General features: G+C 41.8%; 1 protein-coding gene across 3 annotated transcripts in view; it reads left to right on the top strand.

The window, feature by feature from the left end:
• QRICH1 (glutamine rich 1) overlaps positions 1–23201 on the top strand; it is a 54389-nt gene that overhangs the window by 19628 nt on the left and 11560 nt on the right. For all 3 annotated transcript variants that reach the window (XM_022573201.3, XM_022573203.3, XM_022573204.3), the window contains one exon: positions 16620–17660. In XM_022573201.3, the coding sequence (XP_022428909.1) occupies positions 16620–17660 (1041 nt within the window). The remainder of the gene's footprint in view (positions 1–16619; positions 17661–23201) is intronic.

Here is a 23201-nt window from a genome sequence, read left to right as displayed (position 1 = left end):
GTTGGCAGTTTGCCATTTTTGCTTTTTTTTTTTTTTTTTACAAAAAAACATAATGTTACAGATGCAGTTCAGATCTCTAATACCCCTCTGTATATCTTTCTCTCCCAAGGTAAATACTATTTTAAAGTTTTCAACTTGTTTTGATATCTTTTGTATCCATCTGAGTTTTGGGTTTTAGAGAATGTGTCTTGGAGGCTGCACAACCAGGAACAGGACTCAGGTCACATTGCTAGCCTGCCTTGGCAAAGACCTTCAGCCACACCCCTGGGCACAGGTCCTTGTCCTACCATAGTCTCTAAATGGGATTTATGCCATCCTGTTCCATTTCTGCTGCAATCTTCCACTCTCACCAGAAAATGGAGGTTGTGGTTCCTGCTGCCTCATGTTGCTCCATTTTGAGTCCAGATTTCATGCAGTGTGTCTAATTTGGGAAGCCTTGGTCACATGCCTGCACTCTAGCTGCAGGAGAGGTTGGGACAGTGATTCCAGCTTCTGCCTTGGGGAGGCAGAAGTCATAATGTGGTGTATTCTGCAAACAAGGGTTTGCAGCCAAAAACAGGACTGAAATCAGCTGTTCTCTCACTGGCACTTTGTGGGCTGATTGGGGTCCTGATCATCACTTCAGATTGCTAGACTGTTTATTGCCGCCTTTTCTGGCCCTTCATGTCCAGTCTTTTTTTTTTTTCTTTTTATAATTTTATTGAAGTATAGTTAATTTACAGTGTGTTAATTTCTGCTATACAGCAGAGTGACTCAGTTATACATATATATATTCTTTTTCATATTCTTTTTCCTTTGGCTGCGTTGGGTCTTCGTTGCCCTGTGCTGGCTTTCTCTAGTTACGGTGAGCAGGGGCTACTCTTCGTTGCACAGGTTTCTCATTCTGGTGGCTTCTCTTGTTGCAGAGCATGGGCTCTAGTCGCGTGGGCTCAGTAGTTGTGGCTTGTGGGCTCTAGAACGCAGGCTCAGTAGTTGTGGCACATAGGCTTAGTTGCCCTGCGGCATGTGGGATCTTCCCGGACCAGGGCACGAACCCGTGTTCCCTGCATCGGCAGGCGGACTCTCAACCACTGCGCCACCAGGGAAGCCCGGCAGGCGGATTCTTAACCACTGCACCACCAGGGAAGTTCCCGTATTTTTTTCCATTATGGTTTGTCACAGAATATTGAATATAGTTCCCTGTGCTGTACAGTAGGACCTTGTTGTTTACCGGTCCTATATATAATAGTTTATATCTGCTAATCCCAAACTCCCAATACTTCCCTCTCCCACCCCCTCCTCTCCCTTGGCAGCCACAGTCTGTTCTCTATGTCTGTGAGTCTGTTTCTGTTTTGTAGATAAGTTCATTTGTGTCATACTTTAGATTCCACATATAAGTGCTATATATTGTATTTGTCTTCCTCTTTCTTGATTTACTTCCCTTAATATGATAATCTCTAGGTCCATCCATGTTGCTGCAAATGGTATTATTTCATTCTTTTTAATGGCTGAGTGGTATTCCATTGTGTGTGTGTGTGTGTGTGTGTGTATGTGTGTATATGCACCACATCTTTTTTATCCATTTATCTGTCAGTGGACACGTCCAGTCTTCTACCCACATTTAAATCTCTTCCCTCACTATATCTACATTCATTTGTATAATAAGAATTTGGTAAATGTTTGATTTGGATAAAGATTTTACCACTTTCGGAAGAGCATTTTTTTTTTTTTTTTTTGCGGTACACGGGCCTCTCACTGCTGTGGCCCCTCCTGCTGCAGAGCACAGGCTCCGGACGCGCAGGCCCAGCGGCCATGGCTCACGGTCGCAGCCGCTCCGCGGCATGTGGGATCCTCCTGGACCGGGGCACGAACCCGTGTCCCCTGCATCGGCAGGCGGACTCTCAACCACTGTGCCACCAGGGAAGTCCCAGAAGAGCATTTTTTGAACAGTGAAATTGTACCAAGGTTTTGCTGACTAGTTGTTAAAAGGCACAGATATGTTGGGATCCCAAGTGCTGTGATTCCTTACTTAGTGGGGTCTTCTGGCACATTGAGCACTGTTCTCAGTAGTTCCTCCTCAGTGAGACTCAGAATATGAAATAGAATGTAAGCTACATATGTTATTCTAAATTTTCTAGTAGCCTCTTTTATAAAAGGGGGAAAAATGAGGTGAAATTGCCTTGTTAAAATCACATTTTATTTAAATTAACATTATTTCAACATGTACTCAGTCTTATATTATTGATGAACGATTTTACCATTTTTTTTGGCACAAATCTTTGAAATCTGATTGTGCTTTGAACTTGTAAGCACATTGTAATTTGGACTAACCACATTTTAAGTGATTGCTAAGTACATGTAACTAGTGGATATTGGACCAAAATTGTTTATGAAGTGGAATTCAGAAATTGACCCATCACACTCATCCAGTTTATTCTTGTTTAAATAAAATACTGGTTTTATACTCAAAGTAGCCAAAAACAAAATAAAACAAAAAAAATCCAAAAATGGTATTAGATATGTATTTTTTTTAGTGTCAGTGATTGTTTGGAAGAAAAGATTCCTAAGAGGGGTAATATATATATTACTTCATGGTTTCTCATTGTTCCTTAGTTGGAGTACTTAGCCCTTCTGTTGTGTTGAGCTCTGTATTGCTTAGGTTCTGAATGACAGAGGAAAAGGAAATAGATTATTCATCTGCAAACAGGTTAGGAACCTAGACAAGTGAGGTCCAATAAAACTTATACACTAATGGTTATCAGACTATAGGGTACATTAGAATCACCTTGAAGGTTTCTTAAAACAAAAATGGCTCCCCCCTCCCAATTCTAATTCAGTTGGTCTGGGGTCACTTCTGAGAATTTGCATGCCCCCTGCCCCCCAGTTTTATTGAGATATAATTGACATGCAGCACTGTGTAAGTTTAAGGTGTAGAGCTCAATGATTTGATTTACATAGATTGTGAAATGGTAACCATAGCAAGTTTAGTTAATATCTGTCATCTCATATACAGAAAAAGAAAAGAATATTTTTTCCTTTGTGATGAGAACTCAAGGATTTGCTCTCTCTTTTTTTTTTTTTTTTTAAATTTCATTTATTTATTTATTTATTTATTTTTGACTGTGTTGGGTCTTCGTTTCTGTGCGAGGGCTTTCTCTAGTTGCAGCAAGCGGGGGCCACTCTTCATTGCGGTGCGCGGGCCTCTCACTGTCGCGGCCTCTCTTGTTGCGGAGCACAGGCTCCAGACGTGCAGGCTCAGTAGTTGTGGCTCACGGGCCCAGTTGCTCCGCAGCATGTGGGATCTTCCCAGACCAGGGCTCGAACCCGTGTCCCCTGCATTGGCAGGCAGACTCTCAACCACTGCGCCACCAAGGAAGCCCAAGGATTTACTCTCTTAACTTTCATGTTCACCATATAGCAATCTTAACTATAGTTATCATGTTGTGCTTTATATCCCTAGTACTTAGTTATCTTATGACTGGAAATGTGTACCTTTTGACCACCTTCATCCAATTCCTCCTCCCTCTGCCCCCTGCCTCTTGTAGCCACAAATCTGATCTCTTTTTCTGAGTTTGGTTGGGGTTTTGTTTGTTTTTTACATTTTACATATATTGTAAACGAGATCATGTGGTACTTGTCTTTCTCTGTCTGATTTATTTCACTTAGCATAATGCCCTCAGCATCCATCCACGTTGTCACAAAGGGCAGAATTTCCTCCCTTTTTATGGCTGAATAATATCCATGGTATATATATATTCCAGAACTTCTTTATCCATTCATCCATTGATGGACGCTTAGATTGTTCCCATGTCTTGGCCATTGTAAATAATGCTGCTTTGAATATGGGGATGCAGATATCTCTTCAACAGTCTTTTCGTTTCCAGAGAATACGCATTTTTAACAAATTCCAGGTTGATGCTGATGCTACTGAGCTGTGGACCACATTCAGACATACTTTCTGAAAAACTTATATACTCAGTCAAATAAAGAATCTAGGAAAGAAGTCATGAGAACAAAAGAAACAGAACCAGCTCAGAGTTGAGATCGAAATCCCAGTCTGTACAGAAGACCCAGAATGCAGTCTGTCCAGGTTGAAATAGGAAGTCAGAATGCTCAAGAAGAAAGTAATTAGCACTGTACATACTATGTGATTAAGAACGCAGAAGTATAGTTATTTAAAGTATATCTCTTCTGATCAACAGGGGGAAAAAAAAGCAATTAAAAACTCTGGAAAAGGTGGTGGGGAGAGCTGAATGAGAAGTAACGATTCAAATGTGAAAGGAACTTGAAATATAATGTGATTTATGAGGGATTGATAGAAGGTAAGAAACAGTGCTTTTGGAAACAGTGAAACCAAATTCATTCCCCTAGAAATGTCCCCCTCCTCCATTGATGTATCACTTTTCTAGCATATACATGTCTTTGGGATGATCTTTTTCCTTTTCGTATTTCTTTAGAATCCTTTTAGATCTAGGCTTAAGTTTCAAACTGCCTTTTTTTCTTTAATTTTTTGTTTAGTTATCAGTTTGTTTTCTGTGACAATTTACCTAGGTATTTTAACCTTGAAAATTAAACAGTTAATAAAGCACAATACCAACCTCTGAATGCCTTTCTTAGATTTTTGTCTTTTCTTTATTTTTTTTAAAAGAGGAATCTTGTAGGAGCTTTTTTTTTTTTTAAAATAAATTTATTTATTTATTTATGGCTGCATTGGGTTTTCATTGCTGTGCACAGGCTTTCTCTAGTTGTGGCGAGCAGGGGGCTGCTCTTTGTTGCAGTGTGCAGGCTTCTCTTGTTGTGGAGCACGGGCTGTAGGCGCGTGAGCTTCTGTAGTTTTGGCACACAGTCTTCAGTAGTTGTGGCTTGCGGGCTCTACAGCACAGGCTCAGCAGTTGTGGTGCACGGGCTTAGTTGCTCTGTAGCACGTGGGATCTTCCCAGACCAGGGCTCGAACCCGTGTCCCCTGCATTGGCAGGTGGATTATTAACCACTGCACCACCAGGGAAGTCCCTAGGAGCTTTCTTAGTGTGAAGAAATACTCAACGTTCAGCTATTCCTTCAATTCACTTTTTTAAAAAAATTAATTTATTTTTGTCTGTGTTGGGTCTTCGTTGCTGCATGCGGGCTTTCTGTAGGTGCGGTGAGCGGGGGCAGCTCTTCGTTGCGGTGTGTGGGCTTCTCATTGCGGTGGCTTCTCTTGTTGCCGAGCACGGGCTCTTGGCACGTGGGCTCTAGGGCACAGGCTTGGTAGTTGTGGCACACGGGCTCAGTTGCTCTGCGGCACATGGGATCTTCCTGGACCAGGGCTCAAACCCGTGTCCCCTGCATTGTCAGGCGGATTTGTAATCACTGCGCCACCAGGGAAGCCCCCTTCAATTCACTTTTAATTTTCTTTCCTCCTAAGTTCAAGTAAAATTTAAAAAAAAAAAAAAATTTTTTTTTTTACTCCACTAAGGTTACAGACTTTCACTATGACTATGCAGTAATTATCTAACCGGATAAAGTTATGTTTTTATATAAATAAAAAATATGAAGGAGGTTAATACAAATAACGTTTAATTTCTTATTGACTTATCCTTATGGGTAAAGGTTATAAACACATAATTGATACCTTATCCAATATCTTGACATTGGTAAGGAAATGTCAGAAAGTGCTTTAACTTTTACTCCCCTAATTTTAACTTCTAACTACTTTGGATATAAAGTGGCATCAGATTATTTGTACCTGTTTGTTCTGTAGTGAGGGGTAAATGCCTTCAGTTCTGATTCCTTAGTATTTTTGCTAACTTATTTCTTTTGGAAGATTGAATATTGATAAATTGTTTCTAAGAAAAGTCAATTTAAAGAGATACAGTAAATGAATGAACTACAATAACCAGATTTTTGACATCTTGTTTTTAAGCAAGTAATAATATAGTTTAAAAACATACTCTGTTGGGACTTCCCTGGTGGCGCAGTGGTTAAGAATCTGCCTGCCAATGCAGGGGACACGGGTTTGAGCCCTGGTCTGGGAAGATCCCACATGCCTTAGAGCAACTAAGCCCATGCACCACAACTGCTGAGCCTGTGCTCTAGAGTCCACAAGCCACAACTGCTGACCCCATGTGCCACAATGAATGAAGCCCGTGCGCCTAGAGCCTGTGCTCTGCAACAAGAGAAGCCACCTCAATGAGAAGCCCACACACCTCAACGAAGAGTAGCCCCCACTCTCTGCAACTAGAGAAAAGCCCGCGCACAACGATGAAGACCCCACTCAGTCCAAACAAACAAACAAAAAAACCCCATACTATGTGTTTAACTCTACAACAGTGGTTCTTAAAGCGTAGTTCAGGGACTGGTAGTCCCCAACTCCCTTTCAGGGTTCCTCAGAGTTAAGGCTGTTTTTTTAAAAAAATTAATTAATTAATTGATTGATTGATTGACTGCGTTGGGTCTTTGTTGCTGTGCGGGCTTTCTCTAGTTGCGGCGAGCAGGGGCTACTCTTTGTTGCGGTGCGTGGGCTTCTCATTGCAGTGGCTTCTCTTTGTTGTGGACCACAGGCTCTAAGGCACTTGGGCTCAGTAGTTGTGGCTTGTGGGCTCTAGAGTGCAGGCTCAGTAGTTGTGGCGCACGGGCTTAGTTGCTCCACAGCATGTGGGATCTTCCCGGACTAAGGCTCAAACCCGTGTCCCTTCCGTTGGCAGGCAGATTCTTAACCACTGTGCCACCAGGGAAGTCCATGGCTGTTTTTATTATAATATGAAGATTTTTTTTGCCTTTTTCACTCTCGTTCTCTCATGAGTGTACAGTGGAGTTTTGCAGGGGCCATGTATGATGTGTCACAATAGATTGAATGCAGAAGCAAGTATGAGAATGCAGTTGTCTTCAGTTAAGTCAGCCATTAAAGAGATTTGCAGAGATGTAAAATAATGCAGTGATTATTATAAATTTTTTGTTTTGGCAAATAATTTTTCATAAGAATATGTTATTTATGTTGACATTTATATTGGTTTATGCAGTGATTTTTTTTGGAATTTTTGAATTTTATTTTTTTATACAGCAGGTTCTTATCAGTTATCCATTTTATACATATTACTGTATATATGTCAATCCCAATCTCCCAGTTCATCACACCACCACCACCCCCCCCACCCCCCACCCCCCGCACCACTTTCCCCCCTTGGTGTCTATACGTTTCTTCTCTACATCTGTGTCTCTATTTCTGCCCTGCAAACCGGTTCATCTGTACCATTTTTCTAGGTTCCATATATATGCGTTAACATACTATATTTGTTTTTCTCTTTCTGACTTACTTCACTCTGTATGACAGTCTGTAGATCCATCCACGTCTCTACAGATGACCCAATTTCGTTCCATTTTATGGCTGAGTAATAGTCCATTGTATATATATACCACACCTTCTAATTCTTCTTTATCCATTAGTCTGTCGATGGGCATTTAGGTTGCTTCCATGTCCTGGCTATTGTAAATAGTGCTGCAATGAACATTGGGTGCATGTGTCTTTTTGAATTATGTTTTTCTCTGGGTAGATGCCCAGTGGTGAGATTGCTAGTTCATACGGTAATTCTATTTTTAGCTTTTTAAGGAACCTCCATACTGTTCTCCATGGTGGCTGTATCAATTTACATTCCCACCAACAGTGCAAGAGGGTTCCCTTTTCTCCACACCCTCTCCAGCATTTGTTGTTTGTAGATTTTCTGATGATGCCCATTCTAACTGGTGTGAGATGATACCTCATTGTAGTTTTGATTTGCATTTCTCTAATAATTAGTGATGTTGAGCAGCTTTTTTTTTTGTTTGCTGTACGCGGGCCTCTCACCGCTGTGGCCTCTCCCGTTGCGGAGCACAGGCTCCAGACGCGCAGGCTCAGCGGCCATGGCTCACGGGCCCAGCCGCTCTGTGGCATGTGGGATCCTCCTGGGCCAGGGCACGAACCCACGTCCCCTGCATTGGCAGGCGGACCCTCAACCACTGCGCCACCAGGGAAGCCCTGTTGAGCAGCGTTTCATGTGCTTCTTGGCCATCTTTATGTCTTCTTTGGAGAAATGTCTATTTAGGTCTTCTGCCCATTTTTGGATTGGGTTTTTTTTTTTTAAATGTTGAGCTGCATGAGCAGTTTTTGGAGATTAATCCTTTGTTGATTCATTTGCAAATATTTTCTCCCATTTCGTCTTGTTTGTAGTTTCCTTTGCTGTGCAAAAGCTTTTAAGTTTCATTAGGTCCCATTTGTTTATTTTTGTTTTTATTTTCATTACTCTAAGGAGGTGGATCAAAAAAGATCTTGCTGTGATTTATGTCAAAGAGTGTTCTTCCTATGTTTTCCTCTAAGAGTTTTATAGTGTCCGGTCTTACATTTAGGTCTCTAATCCATTTTATTTTTGTGTATGGTGTTAGGGAGTGTTCTAATTTCATTCTTTTACATGTAGCTGTCCAGTTTTCCCAGCACCACTTATTGAAGAGACTGTCTTTTCTCCATTGTATATTCTTGCCTCCTTTGTCATAGATTAGTTGACCATAGGTGTGTGGGTTTATCTCTGGGCTTTCTGTCCTGTTCCATTGATCTATATTTCTGTTTTTGTGCCAGTACTGTATTGTCTTGATTACTGTAGCCTTGCAGTATAGTCTGAAGTCAGAGAGTCTGATTCCTCCAGCACTGTTTTTTTCCCCTCAAGACTGCTTTGGCTATTTGGGGCCTTTTGTGTCTCCATACAAATTTTAAGATTTTTTGTTCTAGTTTTGTAAAAAATGCCACTGGTTAATTTGATAGGGATTGCATTGAATCTGCAGATTGCTTTGGATAGTATAGTCATTTTCACAATATTGATTCTTCCAGTCAAAGAACACGGTATATCTCTCCATCTGTTTGTGTCATCTTTGATTTCTTTTTATTTTTAATTAATTAATTAATTAATTTTTGGTTGCATTGGGTCTTCGTTGCTGAGTGCAGGCCTTCTCTCTAGTTGCAGCAAGTGGGGGCTACTCTTTGTTGTGGTGCGCTAGCTTCTTATTGCGGTGGCTCTTCTTTGTTGCAGAGCATGGGCTCTAGGCGCACGGGCTTCGGTAGTTGTGGCTCGCAGGCTCTAGAGCGCTGGCTCAGTAGTTGTAGTGCATGGGCTTAGTTGCTCTGTGGCATGTGGTATCTTCCCGGACCAGGGCTTGAGCCCACATCCCCTGCATTGGCAGGCAGATTCTTAACCACTGCACCACCAGGGAAGCCTCATCTTTGATTTCTTTCATCAGTGTCTTATAGTTTTCTGAGTACAGGTCTTTTACCTCCTTAGGTGGTTTTTTCCCTAGATATTTTATTCTTTTTGTTGCAGTGGTGAATGGGATTGTTTCCTTAATTTCTCTTTCTGATCTTTCATTGTTAGTGTATAGGAATGCAAGAGATTTTTGTGTATTAATTTTGTATCCTGCAGCTTTACCAAATTCATTGATTAGCTCTAGTAGCTTTCTGGTGGCATCTTTAGGATTCTCTATGTATAGTATCATGTCATCTGCAAACAGTGACAGTTTTACTTCTTTTCCAATTTGTATTTCTTTTTCTTCTCTGAGTGCCGTGGCTAGGACTTGCAAAACTGTGTTGAATAATAGTGGTGAGAGTGGACATCCTTGTCTTGTTCCTGATCTTAGAGGAAATGCTTTCAGTTTTTCACCATTGAGAATGATGTTTGCTGTGGGTTTGTCGTATATGGCCTTTATTATGTTGAGGTAGGTTCCCTCTGTGCCCACTTTCTGGAGAGTTTTTGTCATAAATGGCTGTTGAATTTTGTCAAAAGCTTTTTCTGCATCTCTTGACATGATATTATGGTTTTTATTCTTTACTTTGTTAATATGGTATATTACATTGATTGATCTGCATATATTGAAGAATCCTTGCATCCCTGGCATAAATCTCACTTGATCATGATGTATGATCCTTTTAATGTGTTGTTGGATTCTGTTTGCTAGTATTTTGTTGAGGATTTTTGCATCTATATTCATCAGTGATACTGTTCTCTAATTTTCTTTTTATGTAGTATCTTTGTCTGGTTTTTGTATCAGGGATGGTGGTGGCCTCATAGAATGAGTTTGGGAGTGTTCCTTCCTCTGCAGTTTTTTGGAAGAGTTTGAGAAAGATGAGTGTTAGCTCTTCTTTAAATGTTTGACAGAATTCACTGGTGAAGCCACCTGGTCCTGGACTTTTGTTTGTTGGAAGATTTTTAATCACAGTTTCAATTTCATTACTTGTGACTGGTCATATTTTCTATTTCTTCCTGATTCATTCTTGGAAGATTATACCTTTCTAAGGATTTGTCAGTTTCTTCCAGGTTGTCCATTTTATTGACATAGAGTTGCTTATAGTAGTCTCTTATGATGCTTTGTATTTCTGCCGTGTCCGTTGTAACTTCTTTTTCATTTCTAATTTTCTTGATTTGAGTCCTCTCCCTGTTTTGCTTGATGAGTCTGGCTAAAGGTTTATCAATTTTCTTTATCTTCTCAAAGAACCAGCTTTTGGTTTTATTGATATTTGCTATTGTTTTCTTTGTTTCTATTTCATTTATTTCTGCTCTGATCTTTATGATTTCTTTCCTTCAACTCACTTTGGGTTTTGTTTGTTCTTTCTCTAGTTCCTTTAGGTGAAAGGTTAGATTGTTTATTTGAGATTTTTCTTGTTTGTTGAGGCAGGCTTGTATTGCTATAAACTTCCCTCTTAGAACTGCTTTTGCTGCATCCCATAGGTTTTGGATCGTCATGTTTTCATTGTCATTTGTCTCTAGGTATTTTTTGATTCCTCTTTGATTTCTTCAGTAATCTCTTGGTTATTTAGTAATGTATTCTTTAGCCTCCATGTGTTTGTGTTTTTTACATTTTTTCCCCTGTAATGAATTTCTAATCTCATAGCATTGTGGTCAGAAAAGATGCTTGATATGATTTCAGTTTTCTTAAATTTACCAAGGCTTGATTTTTGATGCAAGATGTGATCTATCATGGAGAATGTTCCATGTGCCCTTGAGAAGGAAAGTGTAATCTGCGGTTTTTGGATGGAATGTCCTGTAAATATCAATTAAATCTATCTGGTCTATTGTGTTATTTAAACCTTATGTTTCCTTATTAATTTTCTGTCTGGATGATCTGTCCATTGGTGTAAGTGAGGTGTTAAAGTCCCCCACTATTATTGTGTTACTGTCGATTTCCTCTTTTATAGCTGTTAGCAGTTGTTTTATGTATTGTGGTGCTACTGTGTTGGGTGCATATATATTTATAATTGTTATGTCTTCTTCTTGGAATGATCCCTTGATCATTATGTAGTGTCCTTCCTTGTCTCTTGTAACATTCTTTATTTTAAAGTCTATTTCATCTGATATGAGTATTGCTACTCCAGCTTTCTTTTGATTTCCATTTGCATGGAATATCTTTTTCCATCCCCTCACTTTCAGTCTGTATGTGTCCCTAGGTCTGAAGTGGGTCTTTTGTAGACAGCATATATATGGGTCTTGTTTTTGCATCCATTCAGCGACCCTGTGTCTTTTGGTTGGAGCATTTAATCCATTCACATTTAAGGTAATTATCAATATGTATGTTCCTATTACCATTTTCGTAATTGTTTTGGGTTTGTTTTTGTAGGTGCTTTTAATTTTCTTGTGTTTCCCGCTTAGAGAAGTTCCTTTAGCATTTGCTGTAGAGCTGGTTTGATGGTGCTGAATTCTCTTAGCTTTTGCTTGTCTGTAAAGCTTTTGATTTCTCCATCAAATCTGAATGAGATCCTTGCCGGGTCGAGTTATCTTGGTTGTAGGTTCTTCTCTTTCATCCCTTTAAATATGTCATGCCACTCCCTTCTGGCTTGTAGAGTTTCTGCTGAGAAATCAGCTGTTAACCTTATGGAAGTTCCCTTGTATGTTATTTGTCGTTTTTGCCTTGTTGCTTTCAATAATTTTTCTTTGTCTTTAATTTTTACCAATTTGATGGTAAAAATCTTGGCGTGTTTCTCTTTGGGTTTATCCTACCTGAGACTCTCTGCACTTCCTAGACTTGGGTGGATATTTCCTTTCCTGTGTTAGGGAAGTTTTTGACTATAATCTCTTCAAATATTTTCTCAGCTCCTTTCTCTCTCTTCTTCTCCTTCTGGGACCCCTATAATGTGAATGTTATTGTGTTTAATGTTGTCCCAAAGGTCTCTTAGGTTGTCTTCATTTCTTTTCATTCTTTTTTCTTTATTCTGTTCTGTCGCAGTGAATTCCACCATTCTGTCTTCCAGGTCACTTATCTGTTGTTCTGCCTCAGTTATTTTGCTATTGATTCCTTTTAGTGTATTTTTCATTTCAGTTATTGTATTGTTCATCTCTGTTTGTTCTTAATTCTTCTAGGTCTTTGTTGAACATTTCTTGCATCTTCTTGATCTTTGCCTCCATTCTTTTTCCAAGGTCCTGGATCATGTTCACTATCATTATTCTGAATTCTTTCTCTGGAAGGTTTCCTATCTCCACTTCATTTAGTTGTTTTTCTGGGGTTTTATCTTGTTCCTTCATCTGGTACAAAGTCCTCTGCCTTTTCATTTTGTCTATCTTTCTGTGAATGTGGTTTTCTTTCCACAGGCTGCAGAATTGTAGTTCTTCTTACTTCTGCTCTATGTGGTGATTTTTAATGAATTAATATTTTTCTAAGTTTCCTAGTTTAATTTTCTTATACAGTAAGAATTGTTATCTATGCTCGTGTAAACAAAAGCTCTTTGGGGTTGGTCCTCAATCATTTTTTGAGAGGGTGCTGAGACCAAAGAGCTTGAAAACTGCTTTTTTGTAATAATTGGCTTCACCATTTCCTCTAGTCCTTGGTATAAAGCACTGATTCTCCAACTTGAGCATGCATCAGTCACCTGGAAGACTTGTTAAGATACAGATTGCTGGGCCCATTCCTAGAGTTTCTGGTTTAATAGTTCTGAGCTGTGACCTGAAAGTTTGTATTTCTGATAATTGCCAGTGTGATGATGATGTTGGCCTGGAAACTACATTTTGAGACTCACTGGTGTAAAGAAATATTGCTTATGAGGAAGAAAACCTACTTTTTGAACATCAACTATGTGTCAGTAAACATTATTTTATGCTCATGACAACTCTGTAAGGAGGTAGGCATTCTCCCCCTTTTTATTGTACCTCAGGAAACTGAAACTTAGAGGACTCACAGCCAGGAAAGTACATCATCACTTCAAGTCTGTTCACTTCAAGTCTGTTCACTTCAAGTCTGTTCTTAAGGCCTATGCTCTTTTTTTTTTTTTTTTTAATATTTATTTATTTGTTTATTTGGCTGCGCCAGGTCTTAGTTGTGGCACACGGGATCTTCATTGCACCATGTGGGATCTTCATTGCAGCACACGAATCTTTTAGTTGTGAGATGCGGGCTCTTTAGTTGTGGCATGCTAACTCTTTGTTGTGGCATGTGGTATCTAGTTCCCTGACCAGGGAATGAGCCCAGACCCCCTGCATTGGGAGCGTGGAGTCTTAGCCACTGGACCACCAGGGAAGTCCCAAGGCCTATGCTCTTTACACAGCCTCTTCCTTGCTTTTTTTTTTTTTTTTTTAAAATCAGTAGTGGCTTTAATGAGATGTAATTCTCATATCAAATAATTCAGTCATTTCCATGTAAAGCATGCAACTTAGTAGTTTTTAGTCTATTCACAGAGTTGTGCAGCCATTACCACATCAATTTTAGAACATTCTCATCACCTCCAGAAAGAAACCCTGTAGCCATTAGCAGTTACTTCTTATTTTCCCCAGTCCCTGTGTCCTGGACAACCACTAATCTACTTTCTATTTCTATAGATTTGCCTGTTTTGGACATTCATATTAATGGAATCATACAATATGTAGTCTTTTGTGACTGACTTCATTTAGCATAATGTTTTCAGGGTTCATCTGTGTTGTAGCATTTTATCAAAATTTTATGTTTTTCTTACTAAACAACATGCTGTTGTATGGAAGTACTACATTTTATTTATCCATCAGTTGATAGATATTTGGGTTGTTTCCACTTTTTGGTTATTTTAAATAATGCTGTTATTAACATTCATGTCCAAGTTCTTTTTTAAAATATTTATCAATTTCTTTATTTGGCCACGTTGGGTCTTAGTTGTGCATATGGTATCTTTCGTTGTGGCGTGCAGGCTATTCATCGTGGCACCTGGGCTCAGTAGTTGCGGCACGTGGGATCTTGAGCTCATGGGCTCGGTTGCCTCGCCACATGTGGGGTCTTAGTTCCCTGACCAGGGATCAAACCCATGTCCCCTGCATTGGAAGGCAGATTCTTAACCACTGGACTATCAGGGAAGTCCCTCATGTCCAAGTTTTTACATGAGTATAGTTTCTGTTTCTCTTGAGTATATAACTAGGAGTGAAACTGCTAGGTCATATGGTGTGGTTTTCATATCTTTGTCGTATGCTATGTTTAACCTTTTGATGATCTGCCAGGCTTTTGTTTGTTTGTTTTTTAAAGTATGTTATAAATTTATTTATTTTTATTTTTGGCTGAATTGGGTCTTTGTTGCTGCGTGTGGGCGTTCTCTAGTTGTGGCTTGCAGGCTCAGTAGTTGTGGCGCATGGGCTTAGTTGCTCCACGGCATGTGGGATCTTCCTGGACCAGGGCTCAAACTTGTGTCCCCTGCATTGGCAGGCAGATTCTTAACCACTGCGCCACCAGGGTAGTCCCTGCCAGACTTTTTTCCAAAGCAGCTACACCATTTTACATTCCCACCAGCAGTGTATGAGAATTCCAATTTTTTCACATCCTTGCCAACATTTGTTATCTTATTTATTTATTTATTTATTTATTTATGGTTGTGTTGGGTCTTCCTTGCTGTGCGTGGGCTTTCTCTAGTTGCAGCGAGTGGGGGCTAACTCTGTTGCAGTGCGCAGGTTTCTCATTGGGGTGTCTTCTCTTGTTGCAGAGCATAGCTCAGGCTGTAGTTGTGTGGGCTTCTGTCGTTGTGGCTCACCCGCTGTAGAGCGCAGGCTCAGCAGTTGTGGCACATGGCTGAGTTGCTCCGTGGCATGTGGGATGTTCCCGGAACAGGGCTTGAATCCACGTCCTCTGCATTGGCAGGCGGATTGTTAATCACTGTGCCACCAGGGAAGTCCCTGTTATCTTTTATTATTTAAAAAAAAATTTTTTTTGTAATTGTATTTTTTGGCCGTGCCACACGGCATGTGGGGTCTTGGTTCTCTGACCAGGGATGGAACCCATGCCCCTGCATTGGAAGCGTGGAGTCTTAACCACTGGACTTCCAGGGAAGTCCCTATTATCTTTTTCTTTTTTATTATAGTCAACTTCCTGGGTTTAAATGGTATCTCATTTTGCTTTTGATTTGCATTTCCCTGACTAACGATGTTGAGCAACTTTTCATGTGCTTACCGGCCATTTGCTTATCTTCTTGGGAGAAGTGTCTGTTCAGATCCTCTCCCATTTTTTGTGTATGTTGTGAGGATGAGGTCCAACTTCATTCTTTTTACATAGATAGCCAGTTGTCCCAGCACCATCTTTGGTTATCTTTTGTGATGTATATAATCACTGATCTACCTTCTTATTTTATACCTTCTCCTTCCTACATGAGCTCAGAGTAATTTTTTTTTAAAATTTATTTATGTAGGACGCACTGGGTCTTAGTTGCTGCACATGGCATCTTCGTTGTGGCATGTTTTTAGTTGTGGCGTGTGGACTTTTAGTTGCGATATGTGGGCTTCTTAGTTGCGGCATGCAAACTCAGTTGCGACATGCATATGAGATGTAGTTCCCCAACCAGGGATTGAACCCAGGCCTCCTGTATTGGAAGCGTGGATTCTTACCCACTGGACCACCAGGGAAGTCCGAGTTCAGAGTAATTTAGGTATCTGTTCTGATGGAAAAATCTTTTCTTTTTTAAAATTACATACTATACGTAGCATCTTTTCGTGCTGTTTTGTATGCTGAAGTAACAGCAATAAGACATGAGCTGCATTATTATCAGAAATGCATGGGTCAGGATATAATAACCTTAGATTAAATTATCAGGAATCTGTGGCTTCTCTATTAAAACAATGCTGTCTTAAATAAGCACTCTAAAGAATCATTCAACAGTGCCCATATTTTAGCAGCAAAGTTGGAGATATCTGCAAAAGAGATTTCAAACATTTTTTCTCTACTGTGTTTTTTTACTATTTGTCTGTGGTGGGGGTAGTTTTGATCCTGAGTTGGGAATTGAATGCCTTCTGACCTTTTAGAACAAGATTCCCACACTTTTTATTACTAACCACATGGATAAACTATTTTTTGATCATACGCCTAAGTATATATTTATAAATTGTACACTTGTACTACTATGTCAGTATGCAGAAACAAAAGGGGTTACTTTTAAAAAGGAAGTCAAGAAATGAGCAAAAGTTTTGGTATTTCCCACTTGATAGTCTTGCTTGCTGTCAGGTGGATATGTGTTGCTCTGAATGCAACACATTCAGAGTGTGATGCTGGAGAATTTTGCCTATGGTTTTGGAGATTATGGCCTCCTCAGAAGCCTTGGGTATGGCGGCCCCTCCTCTTCACATGACCCAGGGTTCCCGTCTGAGATCTCTTCTTCCCTTCGGGGCTGGATTCTCGATGTTGCCCTATTCACTCACTGGTGAATCTTGTCGCTGCAGGTACAGGTGCAGGTACAGCAGTCTCCGCAGCAGGTCTCGGCTCAGCAGCTCTCCCCGCAGCTCACCGTTCACCAGCCTGCTGAGCAGCCCATCCATGTCCAGGTGCAGATCCAAGGCCAAGCAGCACAGCCGACAGCCCCCTCCATCCAGACCCCATCTCTGCAGAGCCCCAGCCCTTCGCAGCTGCAGGCGGCCCAGATCCAGGTGCAGCACATGCAGGCGGCCCAGCAGATCCAGGCTCCAGAGATCCCAGAGGAGCACATCCCACATCAACAGATCCAGGCTCAGCTGGTGGCTGGCCAGTCTCTTGCTGGGGGTCAGCAGATCCAAATCCAGACTGTGGGTGCCCTTTCCCCACCACCGTCCCAGCAGGGCTCACCTCGGGAAGGGGAGCGGCGGGTTGGCACGGCCAGTGTCCTCCAGCCAGTGAAGAAGCGCAAAGTGGACATGCCCATCACTGTGTCCTACGCCATCTCAGGGCAGCCGGTGGCCACCGTGCTGGCCATTCCACAGGGCCAGCAGCAGAGTTATGTGTCTTTGAGGCCCGACTTACTAACAGTAGACAGTGCCCACCTGTACAGTGCCACTGGGACCATTACTAGCCCTACAGGAGAAACTTGGACCATACCTGTTTACTCTGCCCAGCCCCGGGGGGACCCTCAGCAGCAGAGCATTACTCACATTGCCATTCCCCAGGAAGCCTACAACGCAGTTCACGTCAGTGGCTCACCCACAGCCCTGGCAGCTGTAAAGCTGGAGGATGACAAGGAGAAGATGGTGGGCACCACGTCTGTAGTGAAAAACTCCCATGAAGAGGTAGTGCAGACCCTTGCAAACTCTCTCTTTCCAGCACAGTTCATGAATGGCAACATCCACATTCCAGTGGCTGTGCAGGCCGTGGCAGGCACATACCAGAATACAGCTCAGACTGTCCATATATGGGACCCTCAGCAGCAGCCACAACAACAAACCCCCCAGGAACAGACGCCACCGCCACCACAGCAGCAGCAGCAGCAGCAGCAGCTCCAGGTTACTTGTTCAGTAAGTGAGACTTATCTGTAGGGCAGCCTGCTCCCTCAGGGCCCAGTGCAACACAGAACTTGCCTGGTAACCTCTTTCGCCTCTGGCTTGTTTACAGGAATGATGTTGGTCTTGCAGTAATACAGTATTTAGTATTTTAATTAGAGTTGGGGAGAGGGGACAGGAATGGCAAATGAAGCTGTGGAACGGCAGGAATTCTAGCCTGGTACCTGGAGGTAAATGAAATGACCAGTAACTGCTTTGGGGATAGATGCCTGGAGTGCTTTTTTGTGATCTCTTTAGGAAGGGTAAACTTCTAGGTAGAGACTAATGGGTCACCCCAAGTGTTATCTCTGTCCCAGAAGCTGCTTTCTGCATCACAAATGAACAGATCTAGTGGAACCCCTGTAGTTTAGCACACAGGCTCTAAACTCTTCACAGTTGAGAGGGTGTTAAATTGTTCCTCCTTTAGTTGTCATCTAAAGGTGGACTACACTGGACACAGTATAAGTGAATTATGAGATCTAAAATACCTTCCGGTGGGCCTGTTAAAAGTGATCATCTTTGGGGAATTCCCTGGTGATCCAGCGGTTAGGACTCCACACTGCCACTGCAGGGGGCATGGATTTGATCCCTGGTCGGGGAATTAAGATTCCCTCAAGGCATGTAACATGGCCCCCCCCCCAAAAAAAAATGTGATCATCTTGGGAGTCTTGAATAAGCCCCCTATGCAGTGGGACTTTCCAACCGTGTTTTTACATTCCTTAAAAAATAGTTAAGACAGCCATGGTTAATTGAGTTTTCTGTCATGGCAGCTATGTTGAGCTAAGTTGTTTTGTTTTTTTTTTAATAAATTTATTTTATTTTTGGCTGTGTTGGGTCTTCATTGCTGCACACGGGCTTTCTCTAGTTGTGGCGAGCAGGGGCTACTCTTCATTGCGGTGTGTATGCCTCTCATTGTGGTGGCTTCTCCTGTTGCAGAGCACGGACTCTAGGCGCGCAAGCCTCAGCAGTTGTGGCTTGTGGGCTCTAGAGCGCAGACTCAGTAGTTGTGGCACACGGCTCAGCTGCTCCATGGCATGTGGCATCCTCCCGGACGAGGCCTCGAACCCGTGTCCCCTACTTTGGCAGGCGGACTCCCAGCCACTGCGCCACCAGGGAAGCCCTGAGCTAAATTTTTTAACTTTTTATTTTGAAATGATTTTAGATTTATAGAAAAGTTGCAAAAATAAAACTGTTGAAAAAATTTTTTTAAAAGAGGCACTTTTTAAAAATTTATTTTTGGCTACGTTGGGTCTTCATTGCTGCGCATGGGCTTTCTCTAGTTGCAGTGAGCGGGGGCTACTCATTGTGGTGGCTTCTCTTGTTGCGAAGCACTGGCTCTAGGCGCACGGGCTTCAGTAGTTGTGTCATGTAGGCTCAGTAGTTGTGGCTCGTGGGCTCTAGAGCACAGGCCCAGTAGTTGTGGCGCACAGGCTTAGTTCCTCTGCAGCATGTAGGAATCTTCCCGGACCAGGGATCGAACCCGTGTCCCGTGCATTGGCAGGTGGATTCTCAACCACTGAGCCACCAGGAAAGCCCAGAACTGTTGAAATTTTAACTTTAAAATTGCTTGGCTCTTTTATCTTTTCTAATTGTTAATCTTCTTAAGGCTATCACAGATCCACCTTTTAAGACTGTTAGTAAAGTTTCTGGTCCCTTGTCTAGCAGACATTTAGAGTGGATATAGGGCCTCTGGTCTCATGGGACTGGTGAAGGTAGTGTGCCTCAGCACAGGAGCTCTGGGAATGCATGTGAGGGAGCTGGCACAAACAAAGCACTGTTAGACCAGGGACCACACTCAGAAACTCAAGACGTAAATGATTGGGTAAGCAAAAGCTGACCGAGTGGTTTCACAGAGGCAACAGTATGTTAATCTTAAGTGACTTTGTTAAGGACCTATTAAATATCCAGCTGTCAGGCCTAGAAGTAGAACAAGACAGTGTCATTGCTTCGGGTAGCTTATAGTGTAGTGGAAGTGAGAACATATGATTTGTTTCTGTAAAGTATAAAGCAGCATAATCAAGTGTGACAACGTGTGCTACACACACAAAGTCAAGCTGGGAATTCAGGAATCAATCTAGGTTAAATGTCAGCAGAGATATCTTTGTGGAAAAAATGGCATTTGATCTCTAGTTTATAGCTTAGATTGACCGAAGGATGGAGCAGGATGAATAAGAGCCAGGGGTGGACACAAGTGATATGGCCTAGGTTAACATGAGAGGAGGAGAACCATGGGAGAGGATTTGCCATCTTCCCGAAGTGAAGAGCTGATACAATCTGTGGTAGGAAAATTTTCCAGAATCCTAAGAGTCGTGGTAATAAGAAGAATCAATTACTGGTGTGTAGAATTGATTGCATGTAGGAGAGACCAGACAGGAGACTTGTAATGGTGCTCTGTGCTGACCTTTTGCTGACAGGGATGGAGCATATCAGGCCTCTCCTCTGCTCTCCTGGGCCTGATGTTCCAATTTGCAATTCAGGACTCTTGTTGCTCATTGGGCTCTGCTTGTAATTTGCACATCTGGGCCCTTCAGCAGGAAAATTTTTCTAGAGTTCATTTTAGCGTTCTTCATGTTCTTCAGAGGCTGTGTCTCCTTTGGCAAAGTCTTATAGCGACGTATGTCAAGGGTTATTACCAGAAAAAGAAAAATTGGGAAGAATACCCATCATGCAGGAAAGATGAATTTGTCCATTTACACCACAAATATCCCTCTGCTCTCCTTATCAGGCTCTGTTCTAGGTGCTGGGAAACAGAGGTGAATAAGACAGTCTGCCCTTGGAGCCCTCGTAGCCCATGGGAAGATAATTGTGCTGTGATGTGAGTTGAACCCTAAGGAGAGCTGATGTGTTCCTTCACCTGGCATACCCTTTTTGAAAGCTCTTTTATATCCTATCTTTAAAACCAGATTTGTGGTTAAACCTCCCTCCCTTGACCTCACACCCACCTCCATCTGTTCCCCTATTTCTCCACTTTACTTTATTCCCAGAGTTCTCAAAAGGATTATCTGCACAGGCTGACTCTACTTGCTAACCAGTTTTCCCTTCAACTCATGACTGGGTCTGCTCTTGTCAAGGTCATCAGTGACCTACCTCCCCGTGGCCAGATCCAACAGACGTGTCTGTTTTTATCTCACTTATAGCAACACACAGCACAATAGACCATGCCTGCCTTCTTGAAACTCTCCTTTGGACTTCCATGTTATTATGCACTCCTGGTCTTCCTCCTACCCCACTGGTTATTTTTCCTTCTCAGGAGACTTTGCTGAAGCCTCCTTCTCTTCTGTCTGAGCCATACATGTTGTTTCTCAAAGCTCTGTACTAATCCTCTTTTCTCCCTAAGGGATTTCTCTCCATTGTCATGATTTTCAGAATCCTCTAGATGTCTGCTGCAGAAGGTGATAATCACTGACACTATCTGCCAGGCACTGTCCTTAGTGTTGCATATATTAACTCATTTAATTCTCACACCAACCTTAAGAAGTGTGTACTACTATCTTCATTTTACAAATGAAGAAACTGAGACACAGAGAGATTAAACAACAAGGCCAAAGCCACCTTTTAGTAAGTGGGAGAGTTGGCATTCAGCCTTGGACAGGCTGGCTCTAGAGCCCATGTCTTATACCATGTACTGCGTTAACACACAGATCTTTATCCCTAGACTGTACCTTTCCCCTTAGGACCTTTCCCATACATTCAGCAGCCTACTTATTTATTTACTTGCATTTGTTAAACATATCTCAGCACTTCATTAGCATCCCCTCTACTACTATCAAATACTATCCCATCTCAAAAAGTGATACCATCATCCACCCATTTGTTTAAGCCAGAAACCCAGGAGTCATCCTTGAGTCTGCTTTACTGTACTCCTCACAGTCAATTCATCAACAAGCCACATTGATTCTACCACCAAACTTCTCAGAATCTCTTAAATCATTTCACTGCCACCATCCTGGTCTTGGCCACCAGCACCTACTTCCACTTTTGCTCTTTAATCCATTTTCTACAGCTCAAGAATAATTTCCTTAAAATGTAAGATTATGTCACTTCCCAACTTAAAACTCTTTTAAGGTCTCCATTACAAATAGGAAAAACTCTACACCAAGTGTAGAAGGCCTTACTTGAATTAGTAGTTTTCAACCTGGATGAGACTTCTACTTCCCCTACCCACTGATAGACATTTGAACATGTGTAGAAGAATTTTCGTTGTCAGGATGATTAGGAGTGTTACATGTAGTGGGTGGAGGCACACAGTGAAGGGACCCTGGCTAATAAGACAGAGAAGCACTGCCCTACATCCTCTGGCCCCCACCTACTTACCCAGTCAGACTCCTACTAGATTTCTAGCTTGGGTAGATGGTGTTGCCATTGAACAAGGTAAGAGAGGGAACTCTGAGGAGAATACTTCTGGATGGGCAAAGTGATGAATTCTCTCCGTAGATGTTAATGTGAGGTGGCTTTCAGATGTTCAGTTGGAGATGTACAGTACCCACTGGGTATATTAAGGGGCTGTCTAGCTTAGAGTCACAGAGTTAGCAATCATTTCCACAAACATGGAGATCTAAACTGGGAAGGTGGTTGAGACTCACCAAGGAGAATGGTAGTTGAACTGAGAAGTGTGTCTAGAGGGGAGCTCCAGGGTTGACAGACATTTAAGGGCCTAGCACTGGTATTTCTTTATTTCCTTGTTTGATCATCTATCTTATATCAAAGCTAGTAGGGTAGTTTTTATTTTTATTTATTGATAAGCAAATTTGTGTCATGAATAAATTATTTTGCCTTCAATTTGAATGATTTGGCTTTCTTCAGCCCTTTAGTAGGCCCTGGCATGGAAAATTGCTCAAGGGAATTTGTTCACAATGTAGATAGATGTGTGAGACCCAAGAACCTGTGCTTTGTATCTGTGTTGGTGTCTGTCCTGCCTGATGAGGATTGTGATTGAAGATCATGGACATTCTCTGCCCCTTTGGCTGCATGGTTTGGCTGTCAGACCATTGAGGATGGGACTACTCTTCCTTTGGAGGCAGGAAGATAAAACAGTGCCTCCTGTCTCTAGAAAACGTCCTTATGAGCCAAAGCAGTATTATTGAGAGGAACATGAAGGATGATTTTCAACCATGACTGGACATTAGAATCACCTGGAGAGCTTTTAAAAATACTGCTGGCAGGCTTCCACCTTCGACCAGTTAAGTCAGAATCTCTGTGGATAAGGCCCAGGCATGGGTGTTTTTTTAAAATCAGCCAGATGATTTTAAGGTGCAACCAAGTTTAACAGTCTGGACACTTGGTACTCAAAGTATAGTCTGCAGACCAGCTCCCTTATTTGGGAGCTTGTTAGAAATGCAGAATCTCAGGTCCCACCTGAGATCTTTCTAATCAGAATCTGCATTTTAATAAAATCCCCAAGGGGTTTATTTGCGCATTGTCGTTTGATGAGCAGTGCTTTGTGCCAGTAAGTTCTGAGCAGTGACTAAACGTTAGAATTGCCTTTTTACGTGGGAAGGTTTTAAAAAGACTGATACC

Source organism: Delphinapterus leucas, chromosome 10, assembly GCF_059928025.1.
Source record: "Delphinapterus leucas isolate spDelLeu-1000000601 "Yukka" chromosome 10, BTC_Dleu_Yukka2, whole genome shotgun sequence".
In the NCBI taxonomy this organism is placed as follows: domain Eukaryota; kingdom Metazoa; phylum Chordata; class Mammalia; order Artiodactyla; family Monodontidae; genus Delphinapterus; species Delphinapterus leucas.
Note: the sequence above shows the minus strand (reverse complement) of the source record. Positions and strands in the feature narration are given on the sequence as shown.